The sequence below is a fragment of the Salmo salar genome, chromosome ssa11 (assembly GCF_905237065.1).
Source record: "Salmo salar chromosome ssa11, Ssal_v3.1, whole genome shotgun sequence".
Classification (NCBI taxonomy): Eukaryota; Metazoa; Chordata; class Actinopteri; order Salmoniformes; family Salmonidae; genus Salmo; species Salmo salar.
In genome coordinates, this window is record NC_059452.1 from 100,647,567 (window position 1) to 100,671,145 (window position 23,579).

Genomic DNA, 23,579 nt, shown 5'->3' on the forward strand with positions numbered 1-23,579 from the left:
ACAGTGTGCAATCACAGCAGCAAGATTGTTGCCACAAGAAAAGGGAAACCAGTGAAAACCAAACACCATTGTAAATACTACCCATATTTATGTTTATATATTTTCCCTTTTGTACTTTACCTATTTGCACATCGTTACAACACTGTAAATAGACATAATATGACATTTGAAATGTCTTTATTCTTTTGGAACTTCTGTGGGTGTAATGTTTACTGTACATTTGTATTGTTTATTTCACTTTTATTTATTATCTACCTCACTTGCTTTGGCAATGTTGATGTATGTTTCCCATACCAATAAAGCCCTTGAATTGATAGCTGGCTCTGGTCTACTTATTGTCCCCTCCCGCTCGCCCCATCCGCCCCGACCATAGAAAATGAGCCAGTGACATATCTCGCCCTGGGGCACCTGCTCCGCCGGGCGAGGGAAATAAGTAGACCAGAGTAGCCCCACCCCGAAACAATTACGGAGTGTTGTGTCTCGCTTTCTCTACAATCTCTGGTTCTACCTAGCTACAGTATGTCAATTATTATCAATGAAGGTATTTTATCAGTTGGAGGAATCAATGTTTTGTTTAATTTATTGACATAAATGACACATGTGAAACAGTCAGTACTAGCTAGGCTGATGTATTGGAAGTTCTCTTGACTATCTTATGGTTACTAACGCAGAATACTCCTCGCCAATTGAAACGTCATGCATGCATCAAAACATGTAAGTAAATTGAATCGCCTATAAAATGATTTATTGGTGAGAAGACTCGTAAGAAAAATACTTGTTCCCATACCGGGAGTCGAACCCGGGCCGCCTGGGTGAAAACCAGGAATCCTAACCGCTAGACCATATGGGACTATAATTTTGTTTGTCCTCAATGGGGTTTTGAATGTACTACGCAATGACAACAACAATGAAGTAATCATGACGGAGCCCCGTTGCCAATACACACATCAATAAGGAAATAATGTCTGAGAAATAGTTTGCATAAAACAAATAGAGGAAAAAACGGACAGTCTAACAGGAAGTGCAAGAGAGAGAGAGAGACTGTGTGCGTGAGAGACAGACACAGAGAGAGTTATAACTGTTGTCCCTCCTCTATCCTTATATTCAATAAGCCTGTTCTCTCTCCATCTATCCCTCCGTTCTGAATAGTCATGTTGTCCATAGTGGTGGAACACATCTTTCTCTTGGTCATCGTCACTCTCATTAGCGTCCTGCAGAATGGTAAGACAATTAATACACTTTATATACATTATTTTGGTTATTGTTATTATAACAAAAATTACGTTTGACTACATTTGTTATTTTATTTCAACAAGGATGTCCCATTCACATGAATAATATATGTATAGAAAGGAGGCCTGGCCAAAAAGACAACTGTGGCGAAGTTACTTGTATTGTCATTGTCAGCGAAAGAATAATGTAACTTTATGGGTCTTTTTCCCAGACACACATTAAACCTAATCCTGGTATAAAAATCACTTTCAATGGCGATGTTTTAGTCCAGGACTAGGCTTAATCTGCGTTTGGGAAACCTGTCCTGTCTCATGTAGGAGACTATAAACTTAATATATTTTTTTTATTAGAACCAGGAAGTCCCATTGAGATAAATAATATCTTTATAAATGGAGACCTGTGGAGGATTTACTCACATTGTAAAGTAGCTTACTATGTGGTTTATTACATTTTTACATTTTTTACATTTTAGTCATTTAGCAGACGCTCTTATCCAGAGCAACTTACAGTAGTGAATGCATACATTTAATTTCATAATTAAAAAAATAAAAAACCTGTGCTGGCCCCCCGTGGGAATCAAACCCACAACCCTGGCGTTGCAAACACCATGCTCTATATTAGTAGTGGTGTAGTGTTCTATGTTCTTCATACTGTAAAATGTATTTATCATTGAACCTTTCGGTTGATGCTTTGAATTGAATACTATGCCTTACTTTTAAATGACTGTTTATCACCTGATAACCAAGTCTTTTTCTTCACTTCTCTGATCGACGATGAAATACATTTCTGAACTGTTGGTGTTTTATCTGTCGTGTTATTTCCAGCTTTCTTTGCAACAAAGGTAGAGAGGGAGGGTAAAGAGCACAACAACAAAACTGCTTTTGAGAGAGTGTCCTGCGCCAAGTAAGTAACTTACACACACACACACACACACACATCATTTTTCCCAGACACATATTAAACCTAGTCCTGGAATAAAAATACTGCTTTTAAATGCTAGCAAAACTAACCGATTGCTGCCCGCACCCTCCCGCCCGACTAGCATCACTACTCTGGACGGTTCTGACCTAGAATATGTGGACACCTACAAATACCTAGGTGTCTGGTTAGACTGTAAACTCTCCTTCCAGACTCACATTAAGCATCTCCAATCCAAAATTAAATCTAGAATCGGCTTCCTATTTCGCAACAAAGCCTAGTTCACTCATGCTGCCAAACATAACCTCGTAAAACTGACCATCCTACCGATCCTTGACTTCGGCGATGTCATTTACAAAATAGCCCCCAACACTCTACTCAGCAAACTGGATGTAGTCTATCACAGTGCCATCTGTTTTATCACCAAAGCCCCATATACTACCCACCACTGCGACCTCTATGCTCTCGTTGGCTGGCCCTCACTACATATTCGTCGCCAAACCCACTGGCTCCAGGTCATCTATAAGTCTTTGCTAGGTAAAGCCCCGCCTTATCTCAGCTCACTGGTCACCATAGCAACACCCACCCGTAGCACGCCTCCAGCAGGTATATCTCACTGGTCATCCCCAAAGCCAACACTCCCTTTGGCCGCCTTTCCTTACAGTTCTCTGCTGCCAATGACTGGAGCGAATTGCAAAAATCTCTGAAGCTGGAGTCTTATATCTCCCTCTCTAACTTTAAGCATCAGCTGTCAGAGCAGCTTACCGATCACTGTACCTGTACACAGTACCTGTACCTATACACAGCCAATCTGTAAATAGCACACCCAACTACCTCATCCCCATATTATTACTTACCCTCTTGCTCTTTTGCACCCCAGTATCTCTACTTGCACATCATCATCTGCATATCTATCACTTCTGTATTAATTCTAAATTGTAATTATTTTGCCTCTAGGGCCTATTTATTGCCTACCTCCCTACTCTTATACATTTGCACACACTGTACATAGATCTTTCGATTTTTCTTTTCTTTTATGTTATTGACTGAACGTTTATTTATGTGTAACTCTGTGTTGTTGTTTTTGTTGCACTGCTTTGCTTTATCTTGGCCAGGTCGCAGTTGTAAATGAGAACTTGTTCTCAACTGGCCTACCTGGATAAATAAAGGTGAAATAAAATAATTTAAAAAAAAACACACACACACACACAATGTACAATTATATTATTTCGCTGTGTATTCAGAATATAAACTAAGCACATAACCCAAACAAGGATGTACCATTTTAACTGTGTATCATTTCCCCTGTTCTTTACGGCTTATCGCATTTACATAAATGCTACTATCCCAGTGTATCAAGCCATAGCCTAATAATAGCCATGCTGTAACCCACACAAGACTGTGTGTGTTTCTTTACACATAGGTTGTGTTGCCTGTGGTAGAAGGGTTTTGCATATCGCACGTCTCCTCTCTCTTCCATCTGGTCACCTTTTACATGTGATTTCCATCTCTCCTAACATTACAAACCATCACATGGAGTTTCCTCAAACTCCAACCAGACCAGGTTATAGCACCCTATTTTCTATTTATAGTGCGTAACAGTTGACCAGGGCCCATACAGTAGTGTAGTATATAGGGAATAGGTTGTAGACTCTGCTTACTGTGTGGATCTGCCCTGGGGCTGTAGGGGAGGTTAGTCTCTGCTTACTGTGTGGATCTGCCCTCTGGGGCTGTAGGGGAGGTTAGTCTCTGCTTACTGTGTGGATCTGTCCTGGGGCTGTAGGGGAGGTTAGTCTCTGCTTACTGTGTGGATCTGCCCTCTGGGGCTGTAGGGGAGGTTAGTCTCTGCTTACTGTGTGGATCTGTCCTGGGGCTGTAGGGGAGGTTAGTCTCTGCTTACTGTGTGGATCTGCCCTGGGGCTGTAGGGGAGGTTAGTCTCTGCTTACTGTGTGGATCTGCCCTCTGGGGCTGTAGGGGAGGTTAGTCTCTGCTTACTGTGTGGATCTGCCCTCTGGGGCTGTAGGGGAGGTTAGTCTCTGCTTACTGTGTGGATCTGCCCTGGGGCTGTAGGGGAGGTTAGTCTCTGCTTACTGTGTGGATCTGCCCTCTGGGGCTGTAGGGGAGGTTAGTCTCTGCTGTGTGGATCTGCCCTGGGGCTGTAGGGGAGGTTAGTCTCTGCTTACTGTGTGGATCTGCCCTCTGGGGCTGTAGGGGAGGTTAGTCTCTGCTTACTGTGTGGATCTGTCCTGGGGCTGTAGGGGAGGTTAGTCTCTGCTGTGTGGATCTGTCCTGGGGCTGTAGGGGAGGTTAGTCTCTGCTTACTGTGTGGATCTGCCCTCTGGGGCTGTAGGGGAGGTTAGTCTCTGCTTACTGTGTGGATCTGCCCTCTGGGGCTGTAGGGGAGTTTAGTCTCTGCTTACTGTGTGGATCTGCCCTGGGGCTGTAGGGGAGGTTAGTCTCTGCTTACTGTGTGGATCTGCCCTGGGGCTGTAGGGGAGGTTAGTCTCTGCTGTGTGGATCTGCCCTGGGGCTGTAGGGGAGGTTAGTCTCTGCTTACTGTGTTGATCTGCCCTGGGGCTGTAGGGGAGATTAGTCTCTGCTTACTGTGTGGATCTGCCCTCTGGGGCTGTAGACTCTAATGGTTTCCTGTACAGATGTTAAACCTAGTCCTGGACTAAAAAGCATACTCAATGGAAACAGCCCAATTGTAAGTGTTTTGTATTCCAGGACTTGGCTTAATCTCAGACCAGGAAATCGGCCCACAGGGTGCACCTCAATAGTATGAAGTGGCTTCCTCTCCTTGTCTCCTTTCCTTCAAATATTCTGGTAAAAAAAAGGAATAACGTAGATAAAGACACATGAAGGAACAGAGGATCAGGACTGTTGTTTCAATGGAGGCCATCATTGTTGCGCTGATGTACTTCCTGTATTAAAAAAGGAAGCAGTGGACCCACATCCTTTCTCTGCTCCTCACTTTATTGCATTGTCCAGAAAGAACCTGCCTGTAAGCATTTCATTGGACGATGTCTATCATGCATATCCCGTACATATGACTAATACAACTTCTCTGTAGAGTTAAGGTGGTTAGGTTGACATCACGTGTGAAGAAACACACACACACACACACACACACAGTAAAACATTTTGCAAGAAAAACCAAAGTTCAGGAAGTTACTGTGTGGCTGCGCTGTCACACAGGAACTATATTTTTGTATTTTCAGGAAGAGGCAGTGTTTTTATTGCAACACCCCTCCCTCCCTCCCTCCACTCCTCCTTCCTAGTGAGAGAGCAGGGCTGAGGATGTTGTCAACCCATTTCATCATTGTTACTTTACTGACTGCATACTACAGAGTCTTTTACTGATCACATAATATTTGCAATAGCTCTCGTGACTCAGGCAGGGGCGGAAATCGCGGGGGGGACGGGGGACACACGACCCCCCCATCCTGGGAAAAATATGATTTGTCCCCCCCAATATATCACTGAAACATAACTATGTAATTTAAATAATATTAATAATACGCAATGAAAGCAATTGTGCTGATTATAGACACTTAACAGCGCGTTTTTAAGTTTCAAAAGATTGCGACCCCCCCACCCTTTTCCTCACAATGGTTTGATCCACTGGCAAGGTAACAGAGGGGTCGTAGCCACTGTCTGAAAGGCACTCAATGAACGTAACTGACGTGAGGTTAATCCAGTCAATCGCGCACACACACTAGCTGAATATGCACAGCTAGCGCGCAAATATTAAGTATTAAGCTAGCTAGTACCTATTCCATTTATGTGGCCTCGTCAAAGATGGAATCTTTGCTATGGTCAATTTATTCCGAGATCAGCATGCAGATGACGTAAGTTAGTGCTTCAAAGTCCCTGTGATAAGGTTAGCGATAAACTGATTTAACCCAGGTAGCAAAGATTATAGCAAACACCACTGAAACTGAATTGGTGTTCGCAAGCTTTGCAAATTCAGCTATTGTTGGAAGCCAGCCAATATGAAACAAACTATTAAAATTACAAAAGGTTGCAGCATATGTTGTGTAAATGGTGAACTCATACAGCTGTCAACTCTTGTCATTTTAATCCGTTTCACATTTGCTAGCTACCTTTTAGATCAAAGCCCAAATAGAATGATAAAAGATAAGATGATAGAAGCCCATCTCCTACTGTAAATAACCAACACACTGTGTGTGTGTGTGTACCCAGCCAGCCAGGTATAAAAATGGCAGAAAAATAAAAGACGGACATCAGAGTATTTTTCAGTACACCAAAACGCAAAGTAAGAACCCTAGTAGCCTAATATCTCAAAGACTAGTTGATAAAATGTTCATAAGAAAGAAATGAAATTCTAATGGAAATGTTTCACAATGATGTCATTAGGCAGAGCAGGCAACAGATTGCACACAGACAGCAGAGTTGGGGACAGATATGCAGGGACAGACTGGCAGAGACAGGGAGTCTCAGGTAAGTTTCTTGAGTCTTTGTTTGGCAACATTATGAAAGGTTCTCCATTTTTTTTACTTGTAAAATAGGAACATAATTGGAAAATGCCATGGATACCCCCACTCTCAACTTAAACTGGTGACTGAACTAAGATTTGTTAAAGGCAATGGTATTGCTGTTGTGAATAGTTGTGTAGTTTTGGGTACCGGTAGTTAGGAGTACGGCAAACACCTTATTTCTTTGGTTCCTCAATATACATTTACCATATTACAATGTAGGCTATGTGTTACAGCACTACTTTTGGTGTCCCCCTCAGGAATTGCTCTTGAGAAAATGTCATGTAATTGTCCCCCCCAAAGTTGATATCAGATTTTCGCCCCTGGACTCAGGGCTCTATTCATTCTGAAGCGTTACAGATTCCGCTATAGAACTTCAATAGCCATTTCCGATTGAGCCGACATATGCAGCTTTTACCATGAATGCAGTCTCCGCTAAAGCGAGAATATTGCCTTTACATGTCAATCACTCTGTAATGCTGAGTTTCCACGGTATGGATTGAATTAGAACCCTAACTCTTCATACAAGTCGAGTCTCAGTGTGTGTTTGTATCCACTGTAATTTCAGCATAAAACTGTCTAAGCCTAAGGGCTCTATTTCAATCAGATCGGCATTAGCCAACATCCACATAGCGGTGGAACTTTGTTAGCGGTGGAACTTCATTAGAGCTGTCGAAGCCACAAGTGGCTCCCGTGTGTGACTCAGTTGGGTAGAGTGCGGTTCTTGCAACGCCAGGGATGTGGGTTCGATTCTCAACGAGGACCAGTAAGGAAAATGTATGCACTCACTACTGTAAGTTGCTCTGGATAAGAGCCTCTGCTAAAGGACTAAAATGTAAATTATACCTAAAGCGGTCATTGGCTATGCTGAGTCACATTAACAGAAATCCCATGCAGCCTCGTAAACTGTAATCTACACCTCCATTAAGATGCTAGAAATCGTTATTTAATTGAATGATTTTTCAGTTGGAGCGTAATTATTTCTGTACAGCCTACACTTTCTCACTCTGAACTTCTAACACGAGTGGGGCAGGTGTGGATTATGTTTTATTGAACCTTTATTTAACTAGGCAACTCAGTTAAGAAAAAAATCTTATTTACAATGACGGCCTACCCCGGCCAAACCCAGTCAACGCTCGGCCAATTGTGCGCCGCCCTATGGTACTCCCATCCATGGCCGGATGTGATACAGCCTGGATTTGAACCAGGGACTGTAGTGACACCTCCGACATCGCCAAAACATCTGTTATGCGTGTGTCTTCTAGCGCCGGTTAACCCTTGATCTGATTGAATCTAGGCCTAACTGGGGTTTTCATCATGTGTTTCTCTTGTCTGTCTCCACAGTCGTAACTGTATGGATTCCTACCCAACCTTCCTAGCAGTGATGTGGTGTGCTGGGCTGTGCCTTAACCAAGGTAAATCATCACACAGATACTGTACGTCACGTAACATTCCCCAGTCTCTCTTTTCATCTAGCTAACACTGTCTGTGATCTTGGTGTGTTCAGCTCCTGCTGCCTTTGCAGGGATCATCTACCTGGTGGCCAGGCAGAAGTACTTTGTCGGGTACATGGGTCAGACATCTCAAAGGTGAGAGTGTGTGTGTGTGTGTGTGTGTGTGTGTGTGTGTAAAGTATGTATTTGTAACTGATTGACTGCTGTTTTGTATGTGTGTGTGTGACTAATCAACTGTGTTTCTGTCTGACAGCACTCCAGGGTACCTGTTTGGGAAACGCGTCCTGTCCTTCCTCATCCTGATGTGCATTGTGGGTATCTTCAACTACCTGCTGTTGCGTTACTTCGGCAGCGACTATAAAGACACCATGGAAATGATCACCAACGCAGCCTCCGCTCTACTCCTCATTCCCTGAACTACGGAAAGTGACTATAAAGTCTATGTTTTGTGTCTGTGTGTGCATGTGTGTATTTGCACAGTGCAAGGGTCAGCAAGTGTGGTGATGTGATGAGTGATTCAATGTGGTGCAATTATCCGCTTCTGTGCACAATCATTTCATGTTTTATTTCCTTTAAAAAAAAAAAGATTTTATTTGAGTATGGGAAATAAAAACACAAAAGCTACATAGTATTGAATTCCATTGAAAATGTATAAAATATGTTGATATGCCACAGCAGCCACAGCAATCCATCTAAATGACATGTGAACAGTTTCTAAAGTCAGTCCAAGATGACCCTTCATCTAAAGAGCATACAACATCTAAACATCTACATTCAAATGTTCTAGAAATCTTGTCGCCATGTTCTAGAAATCATGTCGCCATACACAATACAAACTTTTAAAATGCTTTCTAACAACGTACATAGCCTTCAGAAAGTATTCATACCTCTCAACTTATTCCACATTTTGTGTTACAGCCTAAATTCAAAATGGATTAATTTGATTGTTTCTCTCATCTCACCCTGCTACACACAATACCCTATAATGATGAAGTGAAAACCTGTTTTTACAAATGTTTGCAAATTTATTGAAAATTAAATACAGAAATACTCCCGAGTCAAGACTTTGTAGAAGCACCTTTGGCAGGGATTACAGCTGTGAGTCTTTCTGGGTAAGCCTCTAAGCGCTTTCTACACCTGGATTGTGCAACATTTGCCCAATATTCTTTTCAAAATTCTACAAGCTTGAACAAAAAATGGTTGTTTGTCATTGCTAGACAGACATTTTCAGGTCTTGCCCTAGATTTTCAAGCAGATCTAAGTCAAAACTCGGCCACCCAGGAACATTCATTGTCTTCTTGGTAAGCAACTCCAGTGTAGATTTGACCTTGTGTTTTAGGTTGTCCTGCTGAAAGGTGAATTCATCTGTCTTGTGGAAAGCAGACTGAACCAGGTTTTCCTCTAGGATTTTGCCTGTGCTTAGTTCCATGCCATTTCTTTTTTATCCTGAAAAACTCCCTAGTCCATAACGATTACAAGCATACCCATAACATGATGCAGCCACCACTATGCTTGAAAATATGGAGTGGTACTCTGGACTATGTTGCATTGGATTTGCCCCAAACATAACACGTTGTATTCAGGACAAAACGTGAATTGCTTTGCCACATATTTTGCAGTATTTCTATTGGTGCCTTTTTGTAAACAGGATGCATGTTTTGGAATATTTTTATTCTGTAAAGGTTTCCTTATTTTCACTCTGTCAATTAGGTTAGTATTGTAGAGTAACTACAATGTTGTTAATCCATCCTCAGTTTTCTCCCATCACAACCATTCATCTCTAATTGTTTTAAAGTCACCATTCCTGAGCGGTTTCCTTCCTCTCGGGCAACTGAGTTAGGAAGGACGCCTGTATCTTTGTGGTGACTAGGTGTATTGACACACCATCCAAAGTGTAATTAATAACGTCACCATGCTCAAAGGGAATATTCAATGTCTGCTTTTATTTTTACGCATCTACCACAGGAGGCTGCTGAGGGGAGGACGGCTCATAATAATGGTTGGAATGGTATCAAACACATGAAAACCATGTGTTTGATGTGTTCAATACCATTCCATAAATTCCGTTCCAGCCATTACTAAGAGTCCGTCCTCCCAATTAAGGTACCACCAGCCGCCAATCGGTGCCCTTCTTTGCGAGGCATTGGAAAACCTCCCTGGTCTTTGTGGTTGAATCTGTTTGAGGGACCTTACAGATACTTGTATGTGTAGGGTACAGAGATGAGGTAGTCATTCAAAAATCATGTTAAACACTATTATTGCTCACAGAGTGAGTCCATGTAAACTTATTATGTGACTTGTATACTTCTGAACTTATTTAGGCTTGTCATAAGAGGTTGAATACTTAAGACTCATTTTTTATTCAAATTGATCTAAAAACATCATTCCACTTTGTCATTATGGGGTATTGTGTGTAGGTCAGTAACAAAAACAAAAACTCAATTTAATTCATTGCAAATTCAAGCTGTAACACAACAAAATGTGGAAAAAGTCAAGGGGAGTGAATACTTTCTGAAGGCACTGTATATATGAACTTGATAAAACAACTTATTGTAAAGTCTTTTGGGCTATTCTTTCAATAGTTTCGTGCCGACTGGCTTACTCCATCTTCCCATTAACATAACAGTGCATCAGAGGGTTAAATTCTCAAACCAAAGCAGCAGCATTGAACTGGCCATCCATGTCCTACACTCAACGAGATGATCCAGTCTACTGATAAACAGCTCCTCCAAGTGGTGGAATCCTGCATAGCAGGTAGCAGGAATCCCAGCTTCTCACTTCAACTGACAGGTGTCGCTGTCCACTGAAACATGGGCCTTGGAAGAGGCGAAGAGAGGATTTACTCCTTAATACCCCATAATATGTCCGTGTGAGATATGACATTTTTTTGTATGGAGGTCTATGAGAGAGTGTCGAATTACATAGGGCTAACTTGATTTGAATAGAAGTTTTGTAATTTTTAGACTGTTTCAAATGTACTGATATAAGTGGATGCAGGTGGCATTCCGGCAGCTTTGCGAAAAATGACTTGGTTGTGCCTGTTGTTCACACGCATATCTGCCCTCTCATTGGCTAGTATGGTCCCACCTGACTTCACTTGCCTTCAAGCCTTAAGGACATGCATTTCCATTGTTAGAGTGGTCACTCGGCTACCTTGTCAATATAATAGATCATCTTTGGCCTATGTCCAGTCTTCTTGCCCATCAAATAGTTATTATTGATTCTTGCTAAGGTCTCATCTTCCATGGTTGGAGATCTACAGGGAAGAAATCACAAAGTAAATAAACGTGTTGGTTTCCTTGCTCTCATAGTGGGCACCCTAGCAATGGCCCAATCATCTCCTTCCTCTCATAGTGGGCACCCTAGCTATGGCCCAATCATCTCCTTCCTCTCATAGTGAACACCCTAGCTATGGCCCAATCATCTCCTTCCTCTCATAGTGGACACCCTAGCTATGGCCCAATCATCTCCTTCCTCACAGAGTGGACACCCTAGCTATGGCCCAATCATCTCCTTCCTCACAGAGTGGACACCCTAGCTATGGCCCAATCATCTCCTTCCTCCCAGAGTGGATCTATTTCCTTCCCTTCACTGATTTGAAAGAAAATGACTGGTGTAAGAAATTTGGCGGAGCAATGGGCTGGTGGGAGTCTCCACCGTATTTCAATGCTTTTAGATTTGTGGGAAGTAGTGAATGAGTTCACACTTCAGGAGGACAGGGATATTATTGTGACGCACCCTTTGATGGCCACAAGTAAGATTCAGAGAAACACAGACTATTCAGCAGTAAACTGTCCGCAGGAGAGAATATACATCAATAAGCTAAAAGGAAAGTTCCAGATACATTAATAAATAAATAGGCGTCATTCAATCACTGTATTTGACCTTAAAATGGCGTTTGCTGAAGCCGAGCCAGTGTGGGAAGTCGAAGAGGGCATCAGAGTAATATTTCAGGGTGAAGCAGGTATCCTTCCACACGGGCGTGACCTTCTCTCTGTTGCCTAGGAGACAGAAACTCTCCCCTGCCCAGCCACGCAATGCATCACACAGGTCAATCTGAAAACAAAAAAGCAGAGGGAAAAATGTATTTCAACTTTACATGAAAAAAAAGATATAATAAATATGAATATGCTATTTTCAATGTCAACATCTTGAGAGGTGGCTGCGTAAAGAAAATAAGCTTGTTTTCTAAGAATCACTCTTATTAAATGTTATCTTTCTAACAGAAAAATGACAAACTCACGTCGACCCTGTAGCTCTCCCCAGCCACAGAGGAGATAGTCCTGTCCAGGCCTCTCTCAATCTCCCACTTGATCAGAGGGTTACGGCCATCAATGGACACCACATACTGCTGGAGCACTGGGGAGGGAGGGAGAAAAGGAGAGAGAGAGTCAGAAAGAGTCAGTCAGTCCTGTGAAGGCCACTGTGTTAGTTAGTAATAAGCCATGAGTCTCTGTAGTTAAGCTGTGAGTCATACTTAAAGGTCACTCTGCACCGCCTGCAACCGGTCAAAAACCACAGTTACATCCCAAATAGCACCATATTCCCTATATAGTGCAATATATTGACCAAAGCCCTGGCCAACAGTAGTGTACTATATAGGGAATAAGGTGCAATTTGGGAAGCAGGGAGTGATTCATTATAACCTCCATATGGAAGGGCCAGCCCAGGTTAAAAATACATAAATAACATGTTGTTTCACTGCATGGTTAAGAATGATGTGCTGCTGATATCCACCAATACATACATACTGTATCAGGCTAACATTTACTCCTGTACATATGAAATCTGCTATTTGATGCAGTAAAGAGTAACGTTATGAAAAGTCATTTAGGGAAACCATGGACTACAGTGCAGAACACGCCTTGTCTGCTGCAGCAGGTCCATTATAGATAGAACAGCGAAACGTTTTACCTTTTATGTTTTTGGGAGCTTTCCCATCTGTCGATGAAGGTTTACTTTCACATGCAGACACCAGTATATATATCTTTTTTGACGTTAGGCTCTTCCTGAAGCGAGTGTAATCTCCCAAATTGCGCACTGTGATTTTCCTGAAATAAAATACATTTTCGATTGCTAGTTAAGAAGTTGATGCTGAATTAATTATATTTTCAAGGCTGACTAATGTATCAAACTTTTTAAATGAACATATTCCTTACTTTCCCTGCGAGTGCTGGAAGACTACTTTTCCTCCTCTGGATAACTCGAAGTCATCGATGAACACGCAGCAGTTTTCAGGATCGCTTTTCACGAATCCGTAGCCAGCCTCTACCGTGAAACCGGGCGGAGGGTTCCGCAAGAATTCCTCAACTTCTATAACTTCCATCGTACAGCGAGAGACGTCTGTGATCTTCATGTCTTTGGAGATATGTGAAGTTTTCTGTCTTGAGCAATGTGTTTTTCTGCTGCTCCAGATCACGTGATGAGGAAATAAATGTATTGTAACCCCAGATAAACAAGTGACGGGAATTCCGGCTCTTTACAGTAAACCGGTTCGTTCGGCTCAGTTCCCGAAAAAGAACCGGCTCTTTTGGCTCCCAAACAGCTCTTTAAAAAAAAGTATGTTTTGTATTTTTTCAAGTCAAACAGTTTGCGATAGTTTTGACTATGATTGGTGTTAAAATAATTCTAATCAAATTATTAAATGAAATCATACTCTACCTTAACTACAATGTATTTAAAAATGCATTGGTTTGTTATGAAAAAGAATGCTGTTAAACATTTGCATTTAAAGTATAACTTTTTAATGTATATAAACAAAGTGCATATAAATCTGACCATTCAAAACGAATACAATGTGAACAACATAATAATAGAATATTGCACCATATCAAAGAAAAATAAATAACAATGTGCAAAACTGCAGCATCCCACTTAAAACATTAAACTGGTCCCTCTTTTCTCTCTCTTCTTTATTGCCATGTTATAACCAGCAGCACACAGAAATGCTGACCATATTTTGCTTTTATGAGAGATTTGCATTCAGAAATGCAAGTTGCCTCACTTTTGAGGGGCTGATGCGGTTTCTTCTCTCAGTAATTATATGTCCCGTTTTCGAGAAGACCCTCTCAGAGGGAACGGATGTGGCCACTATGCAGTCTCCCTGTCATGACTTTAGTAAGCCGGGGGCAGACAGAGGCCTTGTGCTTCCAACAGCTCAGATGATCTGCAGATCTTTGGAGGAGGGGCTCCTCCAAATAGGATCGGACCTCCATATGGCATCTGCTGAGGGATTCCTTCGTGCTGCATCCCCAGTTCCTCTCTCGTCAAACAGCAGACGTTTGTGGCACTACTGCTGGTGCTTCTGCTCCATCTGCTCCCTCTTCTTCCTGTTGCCCTGGTGCCTGAGCCTGCTGACTGCTGGGGCTGTCCCTCTCTGCTGCTGAGGTTATTCTTTGAAGAGCCTCATCAATCGCTCTGGCATCACTGAAGGCTAACTTCTTAAACCTGGGGTCAAGTGCAGCGGTTTCTGATAGCACGTGATTATATTCCATTCTGTGGAACTTTCTGTCCATTGATGAACACAGGGTGTCCATCAACTCTGTCACATTTCCTGTGGTTACATTGTGTTGTTTAAGTGTTCCCTTTATTTTTTTGAGCAGTGTATAAAACTGTGTTAAATAATGATGTAGTAATAACTGCTTACTGTACCTCTCTCCACTGATCTCCACAGTGACCTGCTCAAAGGGTGCCAGGACTCTGCACACCTCCTCCCATTTCTCTTGGGTCAGAGCATCAACAGGTGCATTGACAATGGCCAGGGTAGAGATGATGGCATCCCCATCTGGCGTTGTGTAGACTTTCGTTTTTCAGCACCTACTGTGCTCCTATGGAAGTATTCCACAGCTGCTTTCACTTTGTCCACAGTGGGCTTCATCACCTTCAGAGCATATCTTACAATCAGGTTGATTGTGATGGGAAGACATGGATGATGAGTCCTCAAAAAGAAAGGAGGACCAAGGCACTCTTCATATAATTGATTAAAATGCCTTTATTAGTATGGCATGTTCAATAGAAACAATGTTTATAAAAATCCGACGCGTATCGCCTGCATGGCCTTCGTCAGGGAGTACAAAGAAATAATACAATGTTCTCTTTTTAACAGCTTTTTACATTAACCCTAATTTGAAGAGGGAGTGGTTAAAATTGATTGGACACACCTTGTAAGCAATAGTATACACACTTTAAAGTGAAATACTGTAGCTATGTTATCATAAAAATTTAACTCCAAGCTAGAAGTATCAGAACACTTAGAAAGGTAATTCTAACCTAAAATATGTCTGGGAGAAGTGTCAAGAATAAGAAAGGAATATATTCCATAGTACACTAGAACACAGCAAAACATGAACAACAAGAGTCTAAACATAGCTGAGGGCAATTGAGCAAAATGTCCACTAGATGACAGCAAATGTACCCATCACAACCCTACAAGAAGGGTGAGAAATCCATATCTTCATTTAAACCCGGGTATTTAGTGGCCTGTAGTTTGTAAATCCAAAAACTTTCCCTTTGGTTTAACTGTTTAAGACGGTCCCCTTTTCTAATAGAGGCCGGGATATGATCAATACCCATAGCTTGTAGGGAGGCAGGGTTGCCATGGTGTAAGGACTTGTAGTGCCTTGCCATCGGGTAGTCTTCATTGCCTACCCATATGGCGTACTTGTGTTCCGCTAGGCGATCTTGAAGGCGTCTCTTTATCCGTCCAATGTAGAACACCTTGCACTGTGGACATTCCAATCTATAGATGACATGAGTGGTTTTGCAGTTAATGAAATGCTTGATGTAATACTCCATTTTGGAAGCTGTATCAACAAAATACTTTTTCTGTGCAATATTTCTGCAATGGTTGCACTGGTTACATTTAAAAGAGCCCTTGGGTTTGTGGCCAAGCCAAGTTTTTGGAGAGTCACCCGGAAGATAACTGTGGACTAATTTGTCCTTTAGGGTAGGACATCTCTTAAAGCTTATGACTGGTGGCTCAGGAAAGACTTGGCGTAGTAGCGTATCACTTTGGATGATTCCCCAATTATTTTTAATGATTCTTTTAATGTTCGCTGCTTCAGTGCTGTATTTTGTAACAAAATACACTCTCTCTGATGCATCACGAGGCACTCCCCTTCGCAACAAGTTCTCTCTGTCAAGTAATCCAGCCCTTATACCTGCATCTTTTTTTGGATGATGAGTCCATTTTAAAATCTTCATGGCTTTGGTTATGTTAGCTGCATTGTCGCCAACACAACAGAACACTTTTCCATCTACTTGCCATTCTCTGGCCACTCTCAACAGTTCCTCTGCCAAGTTCTCTGAGGTGTGTCTGTCGCTGAACTCAAAGCAGTCCAGAAGACAGCTAGACATCGAAAAATCTTCAATGAAGTGACATGTAACCGACATGTAAGAAGTGGTTACCCTTGATGTCCAGCAGTCAGTGGTAAGGCAAACAGCAGTAGCTTTTTGGACTCTTTCCCGCACTGAAGCCTGTGTGCTCTCGTACAGTTGTGGAATAAGTGATTTTGAAAGGGTTTTCCTGCTTGGAATCGAGTTCATTGGATTTAGACTATTGCTATAGTTTCTAAAACCTCTGTCCTCCAAGATCGAAAATGGCTGGAAATCGGTGGCAATCATTTTAGCCAATGCGATATCAATTTGGCCTTGTTTTGCTACAGACATAGACTTTGGCATAAACTGGTCCATAGAAGACTGCGTTGCTGTGGGTTGCGGAGTAGGCCTACTTGACTGAGTGGATACCGGCTCCACCACCATCACTAGCAGGCCCGCTAGTTTCTGGAAGCTCTGCTACACTAGCTTCACAGTTGGGTGCACAGTTCGCATATGTCGGTGTAGGTTGTGCTTAGAACCGGCTTTAAATGAGATTTTGTTTTGGCAAATTCTACACTGTGCTCTATCATTGTCTACATTATTAAAATGCATCCAAATGTTACTGTGCTTCCGACTCATTTTCCAGCTGTTGTTTTCACAGCTGTCCTTCCTCTCTCTCCTCGGCTGGAGAGAGAGGAAGTGTGAACGACCCATCACTAAGATGAACTGTCTTTGGAATAGAATGTCTCAATCAGAAAGTATTTTCTTCACAATATCACATATGAATGACACGGATTGACGCATTCAATAGTGGTGACTTGAAGATCATTTGGATGGGACATTTTTGCTGTTTCCCCTTTAAAAAAAAATTCTTTAACTTTTTTGGGGGTCATAAAAAAACGAACAGATGTAGTCTATCTTATTTAAACGTTGTTACAATCTTCTATGTGTTGCTTTACTTTTTACACTAGGCCCTTACTAGGTTTTACATTCTAATGCTGGATTCACTGTAGTGTCCTGAAATATGACAGAAAATATGTACTCACTTTATAACAGCAGGCCTAGTAGATGTTTTTCCACCCTTTTTGGAATCTTCCAATGAGTAAAAGTCAGACTTGCCCTCGATGGTGAGTAATGTTTGTGAGAAAAAATACACTATTGACACTCACTCTGACCGCTTGTTCATTTGTAGGCAACGGGTGAGGCTCTTAAAAAGTGTGTGTGTGTGTGTGCTGACTTGACTGGGTGTCTGCTTATCTATGTAGCCTATAATGTGTGTGATCAGAAGGGGCAAACACAGTTCTTTCCCCTCTGAAAGTCCCAGAGGGATGAGGTTTAGGGTCAGTCCTCAAAGTGTGTTCCAAATGGCAGCCTATTCCCTATCAGTGGAGGCTCATCAGAGGAAGAAGGGGAGGACCATCATCCTCAGCGAATTTCATAAAAATAAAAATAGTGAAACGTAAAAAAAATTATCATTTTTAGATAAAACTATACTAAATATATTCACATCACCAATTCATTTATTAAAACACTCTGTTTTGCAACGACGGTCTCCAGTAGACTCAACAGCACTCTGTAGGGTAGCACCATGGTGTAGCCGGAGGGCAGCTAGTTTCCGTCCTGCTCTGGTACATTTACTTCAATACAAAACCCAGGAGGCTCATGGATCTCAACCCCTTCCATAGACTTACACAGTAATTATGACACCTTCTGGAGGACGTCCTCCAACCTATCAGAACTCTTGCAGTATGACCTGACATGTTGTCCACCCAATCAAAGGATCAGAGAATGAATCTAGTACTGAAAGCATAAGCTACAGCTAGCTAGCACTGCAGTGCATAAATTGTGGTGGGTAGTTGACTCAAAGAGAGAGAAAGACAATAGTTTAACAGTTTTGAACAAATTAATTTCTTCAAAAATGAAGGAGAAGCAAGAGAGCGAGAGCTATATTTTGTATTTTTTTCACCTTCACTTTCACATACTTAGTTAGTGAATTCAGCCATCTTGTTTAGCCTACTCAAAGACCCGCCTCAAACAGAGAGGGATGCTATGTTAGCTAGCTGGCTATGGTTTTCCAACACAGGATCTCTTCCAGGTCAAGGTAAGCTTTTGGTTTTAGTAATTTACTGACACAGGGGCCGCTGGTGTAACTGCTAAACTGCTTGCTGACTACACTGTACTGCATGATTGTAGTGGGTTTACCAACCAGTTAGTTCTAGTAGCTATGTTGACTATGATGTTAGCTAGTTAATAATGGCGATAACGATCTAGGCTGTGTGTAGAGGTTAGCGGTTATGATTTGAAGGTTTAGCTTGGAAAGATTTTTTCGCCTGGTCACAGACAGCTGTGAGGACACAACAATTCACCTGACCCGGGACTGAATCCAAACATTACACTGTTGATTTTATGTGCATTTTACATTTACTGTAATTTTTGCCGCATTTGTTGTTAACGAAATCCTCTGGATACATTCATTCAGCAACATGATAATAATATTTCTTGAAAATGTGGGGTAGGTGCAACATAAGACATAAAAATGACAAGGATTTGAGTGAGAGGACTAACTGGTTTCTCCAAGTGGACACACACCTCTCCAAAGTGTTCACAGTTCCTAAGTCATTTCAATGCACTTATGACTCAAAGAAGATTCTTCAACTACAATGTGCTTTTTTGAGCTCTCCTATTTTTGCTGTTGAGGAACTAGAGCAAAAACACTTATAGTTGTTTTGTTTGGAACAGCCCTGTATCACCGCTTTTACACAATTACTGTTTACGCAATCGTAAAAGGTCCATTATAAATCCCTGGGTCAGGTGTGTCATTATCTAAATGCTTGTTCTATTACCAACACGACTAGCAACATTTTACAAGACGATTCAATGAAGCATATTGTTATTTTTGATGCTCATAAAATGAAGTCATGAGTGCTCTCAGATGCGTGGTCCGCGGCACATTTTTCATAGCAATACAAACAAACAGGCTCATTCTGTTCAGGACAGCCCAAGGTATAACACCATGTCATCTTGTAATTGTACATCAAACATAGTGATGATGAACCTTGACACTGTATATGACATGAGTTTTATGATATGGAAATGTGAAGTCCACATTTGGACTCACGGTGTTTGGCCTACTGGTATAACATCAAAGCGGTGTGTATTATAATACTCAACGTCTAATTTTCAAAAATACATTGTGTCCTCTTAATTTACAGAATTCTCCTCACTCAGACAACAAAACATTTGCAAATGTTGCCCGATTAGCGGGTAGTCAAGTTCAGAACGGCTGTCAGTGGAAACCCATACAGAGCTGTAAAACAGAGAACCTGAGCTCCGACATCATGTTTAGCATGTTACTGTACAGCCACTGCGTTCCAATTTAGGCTCTTATCAGTGTCCAAATCTGCCATTTTCAACCAGCATACAAGGTACGAGTGTAAAGGGCTACTGAGAGTTGAACCAAGCCAACCAGTTTATTTACTACAGGCTGAGCTGCTAAAGCACTCATCACCTTATTATGTCCTTTGTCTGAAAGGATCTGGGTGTGTGTGTAAAAGTCTGTGTGTGCATATGTGTAGTGTTTTTGTGTCTCGGTGAGTGTGATGTGTGCATCTGTGTGTGTATATGTGTGTCTTTTTCTTTCTGTGAGAGAGCAGAGTGTGTATTGTGTTGACAGAATCTTATTGGGGTCACTTGTCCAGGCCTGAATATTTATATGGTACAATAGAGTGCTCAAGTGGGTTGAACTGATTTAGACCCCTTCTTTCTCTCTCCACCCCTCCCAATTCTCTATAAGCTTCTCTCTCTTATTCTCTATATTGAGCCCCCCCAGAGGATAAGTCAGAAAAACTGTAATATTGTGAAGCAATATTTTTCTGCCAAGTCCTTTTTTAACTCGTCCTCAAACTGTTATAGTACACTGAAATCCCCAGAAGAGGTCCCCATTGACCTGTCTCTGACTCCTCAACTGTTCTTTTGGAGTGGCGGCCTGCCTGTTTGACTGCAAAGAATGAGACAAACAGACAGAAAGACACATAAGAGGGAGAGACAGGAAAGATAGGGGTTGACTATAGTCTACACTAGACAGAGATTAGGGAGGGTCAGGGGTTGACTATAGTCTACACTGTACACAGAACAGAGAAGAACAGTGAACAGAGAACAGTGAACAGAACAGGGAACATTGAACAGAACAGGGAGCAGACAACAGGGAACAGACAACAGGGAACAGAACAGTGAACAGGGAACAGAACAGTGAACATGGAACAGAATAGTGAACAGAACACTGAGCAGGGAACAGATCAGTTAACAGAACAGTGAACAGGGAACAGAACAGTGAACAGAACAGGGAACAGAACAGTGAACAGAACAGGGAACAGAGCAGTGAACAGAACACTGAGCAGGGAACAGAACAGTGAACAGGAAACAGAACAGTGAACAGAACAGTGAACAGAACAGTGAACAGGGAACAGAACAGTGAACAGGGTACAGAACAGTGAACAGGGAACAGAACAGTGAACAGGGTACAGACTGGGAATGAGTGAATGGTAGAAGAAGAAAAAAAGCTCAGATTGATGGGAAAGAGAGAGGTTGAGGGTGACATGTTTAACGAAAGAATGATAGCAGGAGAGAAATACAAAACAATGAAGAGAGGGAGAGAGAGGTGTGGGTGAAGAGAGAGTGGGAGAGAGGTGTGTGGGTGAAGAGAGATAGAGAGGTACAGTGCATTTGGAAACTATTCAGACCCCTTCACTTTTTCCACCTTTTAATACGTTACAGCCTCATTCTAAAATGGGGGGGGGGGGTCGTCGACACAGTGCATAGTCCGAGTAGCCATTTGATTAGTTGTTCAGGAGTCTTATGGCTTGGGGGTAAAAGCTGTTGGGAGGAGGACAACCATCTCTGCAGCACTGCACCAATCAGCCCTTTATGGTAGAGTGGCCAGACGGAAGCCACTCCTTGGTAAAAGGCACATGACAGCCCGCTTGGAGATTGCCAAAAGGCACGTAAAGGACTCTCAGACGATGACAAACAAGATTCTCTGGTCTGATGAAACCAAGATTGAAATCTTTGGCCTGAATGCAAAGTGTCACATCTGGAGAAAACCTGGCACCACCCCTAAGGTGAAGCATGGTGGTGGCAGCATCATGCTGTGGGGATGTTTTTCAGCAGCAGGGACTGGGAGACTAGTCAGGATCAAGGGAAAGATGAACGGAGCAAAGTACAGAGAGATCCCTGATGAAAACCTGCTCGAGAACACTCAGGACCTCAGACTGGGGCAAAAGTTCACCTTCCAACAAGACAACGACCCTAAGCACACAGCCAATACAACACAGGAGTGGCTTTGGGACAAGTCTCTGAATGTCCTTGAGTTGCCCAGCCAGAGCACGGACTTGAAAGTAGCTGTGCAGAGATTGAGAGGACGACAGAGATTGAGAGGATCAGCAGAGAATCAAGCGATAAACTTCCCAAATACAGGTGTGCCAAGCTTGTAGCGTCATACCCAAGAAGACTCGAGGCTGTAATCGCTGCCAAAGTTGCTTCAACAAAGTATTGAGTAAAGGGTCTGAATACTTGTGTAAATGTGAAATTTTAGGTTGTTTTTTTATACATTTGCAAACATTTCTAAAAACCTGTTTTTGCTTTGTCATTATGGGTATTGTGTGTAGATTTATGAGGGGAAAAAACTATTTAATCCATTTTAGTATAAGGCTGTAACGTAACAAAATGTTGAAAAAGTGAAGGACTCTGAATACTTTCCGAATGCACTTTATGCGTGGGTGAAGAGAGAGACTAATTTATCACCGACCTCAACCCTAAGTATCTAAGTGCCTTCACAGTCAACCCAGCTCTCTCAGACCACAGTAAAGTCAGTGTATCTGAGAAGAGCAGAACCAAACCATGAAGCATCACAGCCCAATACATTACATGGTACTAAACAGGCCTATAGATGGGGTGCAAACAGTACAGACATCTACCCATAAGCAATTAGTAGCCAAAAAATAAATCTCTCCTGGACAACTTTTTAGCCTTAACATTCTCCTACAGCAATGAAGGTGTACATTTGGCCGTTTATAACATAAACTTTATATTTGACAAATTAGCCTCCTTGGCTAATATAAGAGGAAACCAAAAATAATAGATAATGAAAGATGGTTTGATAATGATTGGAGAAATGTAAGGAAGTCATTGAGAAATTGATCTAATCAAAAACCAGACAACAAAAATATAGACCTTTAATATGGAGAAACACTGAAGCAATATAAACACACCCTAAGAACAAAAAAGAAACACCACTTTAGAAATCAGCTGGATGGAATTGAGGAATCTATTCACCTTATTCTGGAAGATCACAGTGATCGCGGCGAGTTAGTTGCAATTGTGTTTCTATTTCCGGCAACATTCATGCGACGCTAGCGCGTGCAAGTGGCGGGAGGCAAAAGCTGTACTTTTAGTTGAGAGATTGATAGTTTTACACTGACAGGACCACACAAAATCCTAAAATTGATCAACATGGCAAGCATTATATGTTCAGTACGAGGCTGTCACAATAATTGAATGAAGAGGAGGCAGTTTTCCAACAACAATGTTGTGAACACCAACCTCTAAGGTCGATCTGAATGTACCTGTGGAGCCCCATGCGACCTGCATCCACCTCCTAAAGACACAGTCTTTGCGGCTCTGGCTCAAAGCGTTAAACCTAAAGAAACCACCAAAACTTCCCTTTGTGTGTTCCTATCACTTCTTTGACAAGAATCCTACAGTGGAGCTTCCTTACCCCGAAAAATGGCTTGACTACGGTGCTCCACTTGTGAAGAAGCGTCAAGGTGTCGGTCAGGCAGTCATCAGTGACAGGTAATAGGCTGACCACACCGCGAGCGTCGCAAAACAATTTTAGAAATCTACGTTATTCAATTATTGCACCCACACTGCTCGCATGCGTCAACGAGCGTCTGCATTGCCAAGGGCTAAAAAAGAACTCCTATCTATTTCTGACGCAGATCGCGCTGCAAGTCCTGCCTCTCCCATCTCCTCATTGGTTTATAGAAGCAGGTACCCACGTGTCATCTCATCATTGGTTATACCCACGTGGGTGATTGAAAGACAAACTGTGTTGCCGGTCCGTGTAGTAATACTATGAAAGTTTAGATGCCAATCACCATA

At 42.1% G+C, this 23,579-nt stretch overlaps 2 protein-coding genes and 1 non-coding gene across 4 annotated transcripts; 1 reads left to right on the top strand and 2 right to left on the bottom strand.

Annotated features, from left to right (window-relative positions):
* The first annotated feature begins 477 nt into the window (after positions 1-477).
* alox5ap (arachidonate 5-lipoxygenase activating protein) lies at positions 478-9,160 on the top strand. Of its 2 annotated transcripts, XM_014129713.2 has the most exons (6): positions 478-714; positions 1,150-1,221; positions 2,058-2,136; positions 7,996-8,066; positions 8,159-8,240; positions 8,359-8,729. In XM_014129713.2, exons 2-6 carry the CDS (start codon positions 1,152-1,154, stop codon positions 8,519-8,521), a joined length of 465 nt encoding a protein of 154 aa, XP_013985188.1. In that variant the 5' UTR covers positions 478-714; positions 1,150-1,151; the 3' UTR covers positions 8,522-8,729. The 2 variants fall into 2 exon arrangements, with proteins under 2 accessions (XP_013985188.1, NP_001139968.1); NM_001146496.2 differs by lacking the exon at positions 478-714 and having other exon boundaries at positions 1,040-1,221; positions 8,359-9,160.
* trnae-uuc (transfer RNA glutamic acid (anticodon UUC)) lies at positions 779-850 on the bottom strand. The gene has a single exon. It is a non-coding gene; the product is annotated as a tRNA-Glu (tRNA).
* Positions 9,161-10,441: 1,281 nt separating the features above from the next.
* On the bottom strand, positions 10,442-13,586 carry medag (mesenteric estrogen dependent adipogenesis). The gene is made up of 5 exons (XM_014129718.2): positions 13,265-13,586; positions 13,020-13,156; positions 12,349-12,464; positions 11,991-12,161; positions 10,442-11,361 (listed from the first exon to the last, which is right to left on the bottom strand). The coding sequence occupies exons 1-5, from the start codon at positions 13,459-13,461 to the stop codon at positions 11,341-11,343; spliced, it is 642 nt and encodes a 213-aa protein (XP_013985193.1). The 5' UTR covers positions 13,462-13,586; the 3' UTR covers positions 10,442-11,340.
* Positions 13,587-23,579: the final 9,993 nt, after the last annotated feature.

Bases quoted from the DNA above. Each gene is read 5' to 3' on its own strand.
- medag (XM_014129718.2), bottom strand. From the start codon at position 13,461: ATGAAGATCACAGACGTCTCTCGCTGTACGATGGAAGTTATAGAAGTT. The intron at 12,465-13,019 runs GTAAAACGTTTC...CTCCCTCCCCAG, and splicing joins AGCTCCCAAAAACATAAAAG to TGCTCCAGCAGTATGTGGTG. The intron at 12,162-12,348 runs GTGAGTTTGTCA...TTTTGTTTTCAG, and splicing joins GGGAGAGCTACAGGGTCGAC to ATTGACCTGTGTGATGCATT.
- alox5ap (XM_014129713.2), top strand. From the start codon at position 1,152: ATGTTGTCCATAGTGGTGGAACACATCTTTCTCTTGGTCATCGTCACT. The intron at 1,222-2,057 runs GTAAGACAATTA...TGTTATTTCCAG, and splicing joins CATTAGCGTCCTGCAGAATG to CTTTCTTTGCAACAAAGGTA. The intron at 2,137-7,995 runs GTAAGTAACTTA...CTGTCTCCACAG, and splicing joins GAGAGAGTGTCCTGCGCCAA to TCGTAACTGTATGGATTCCT.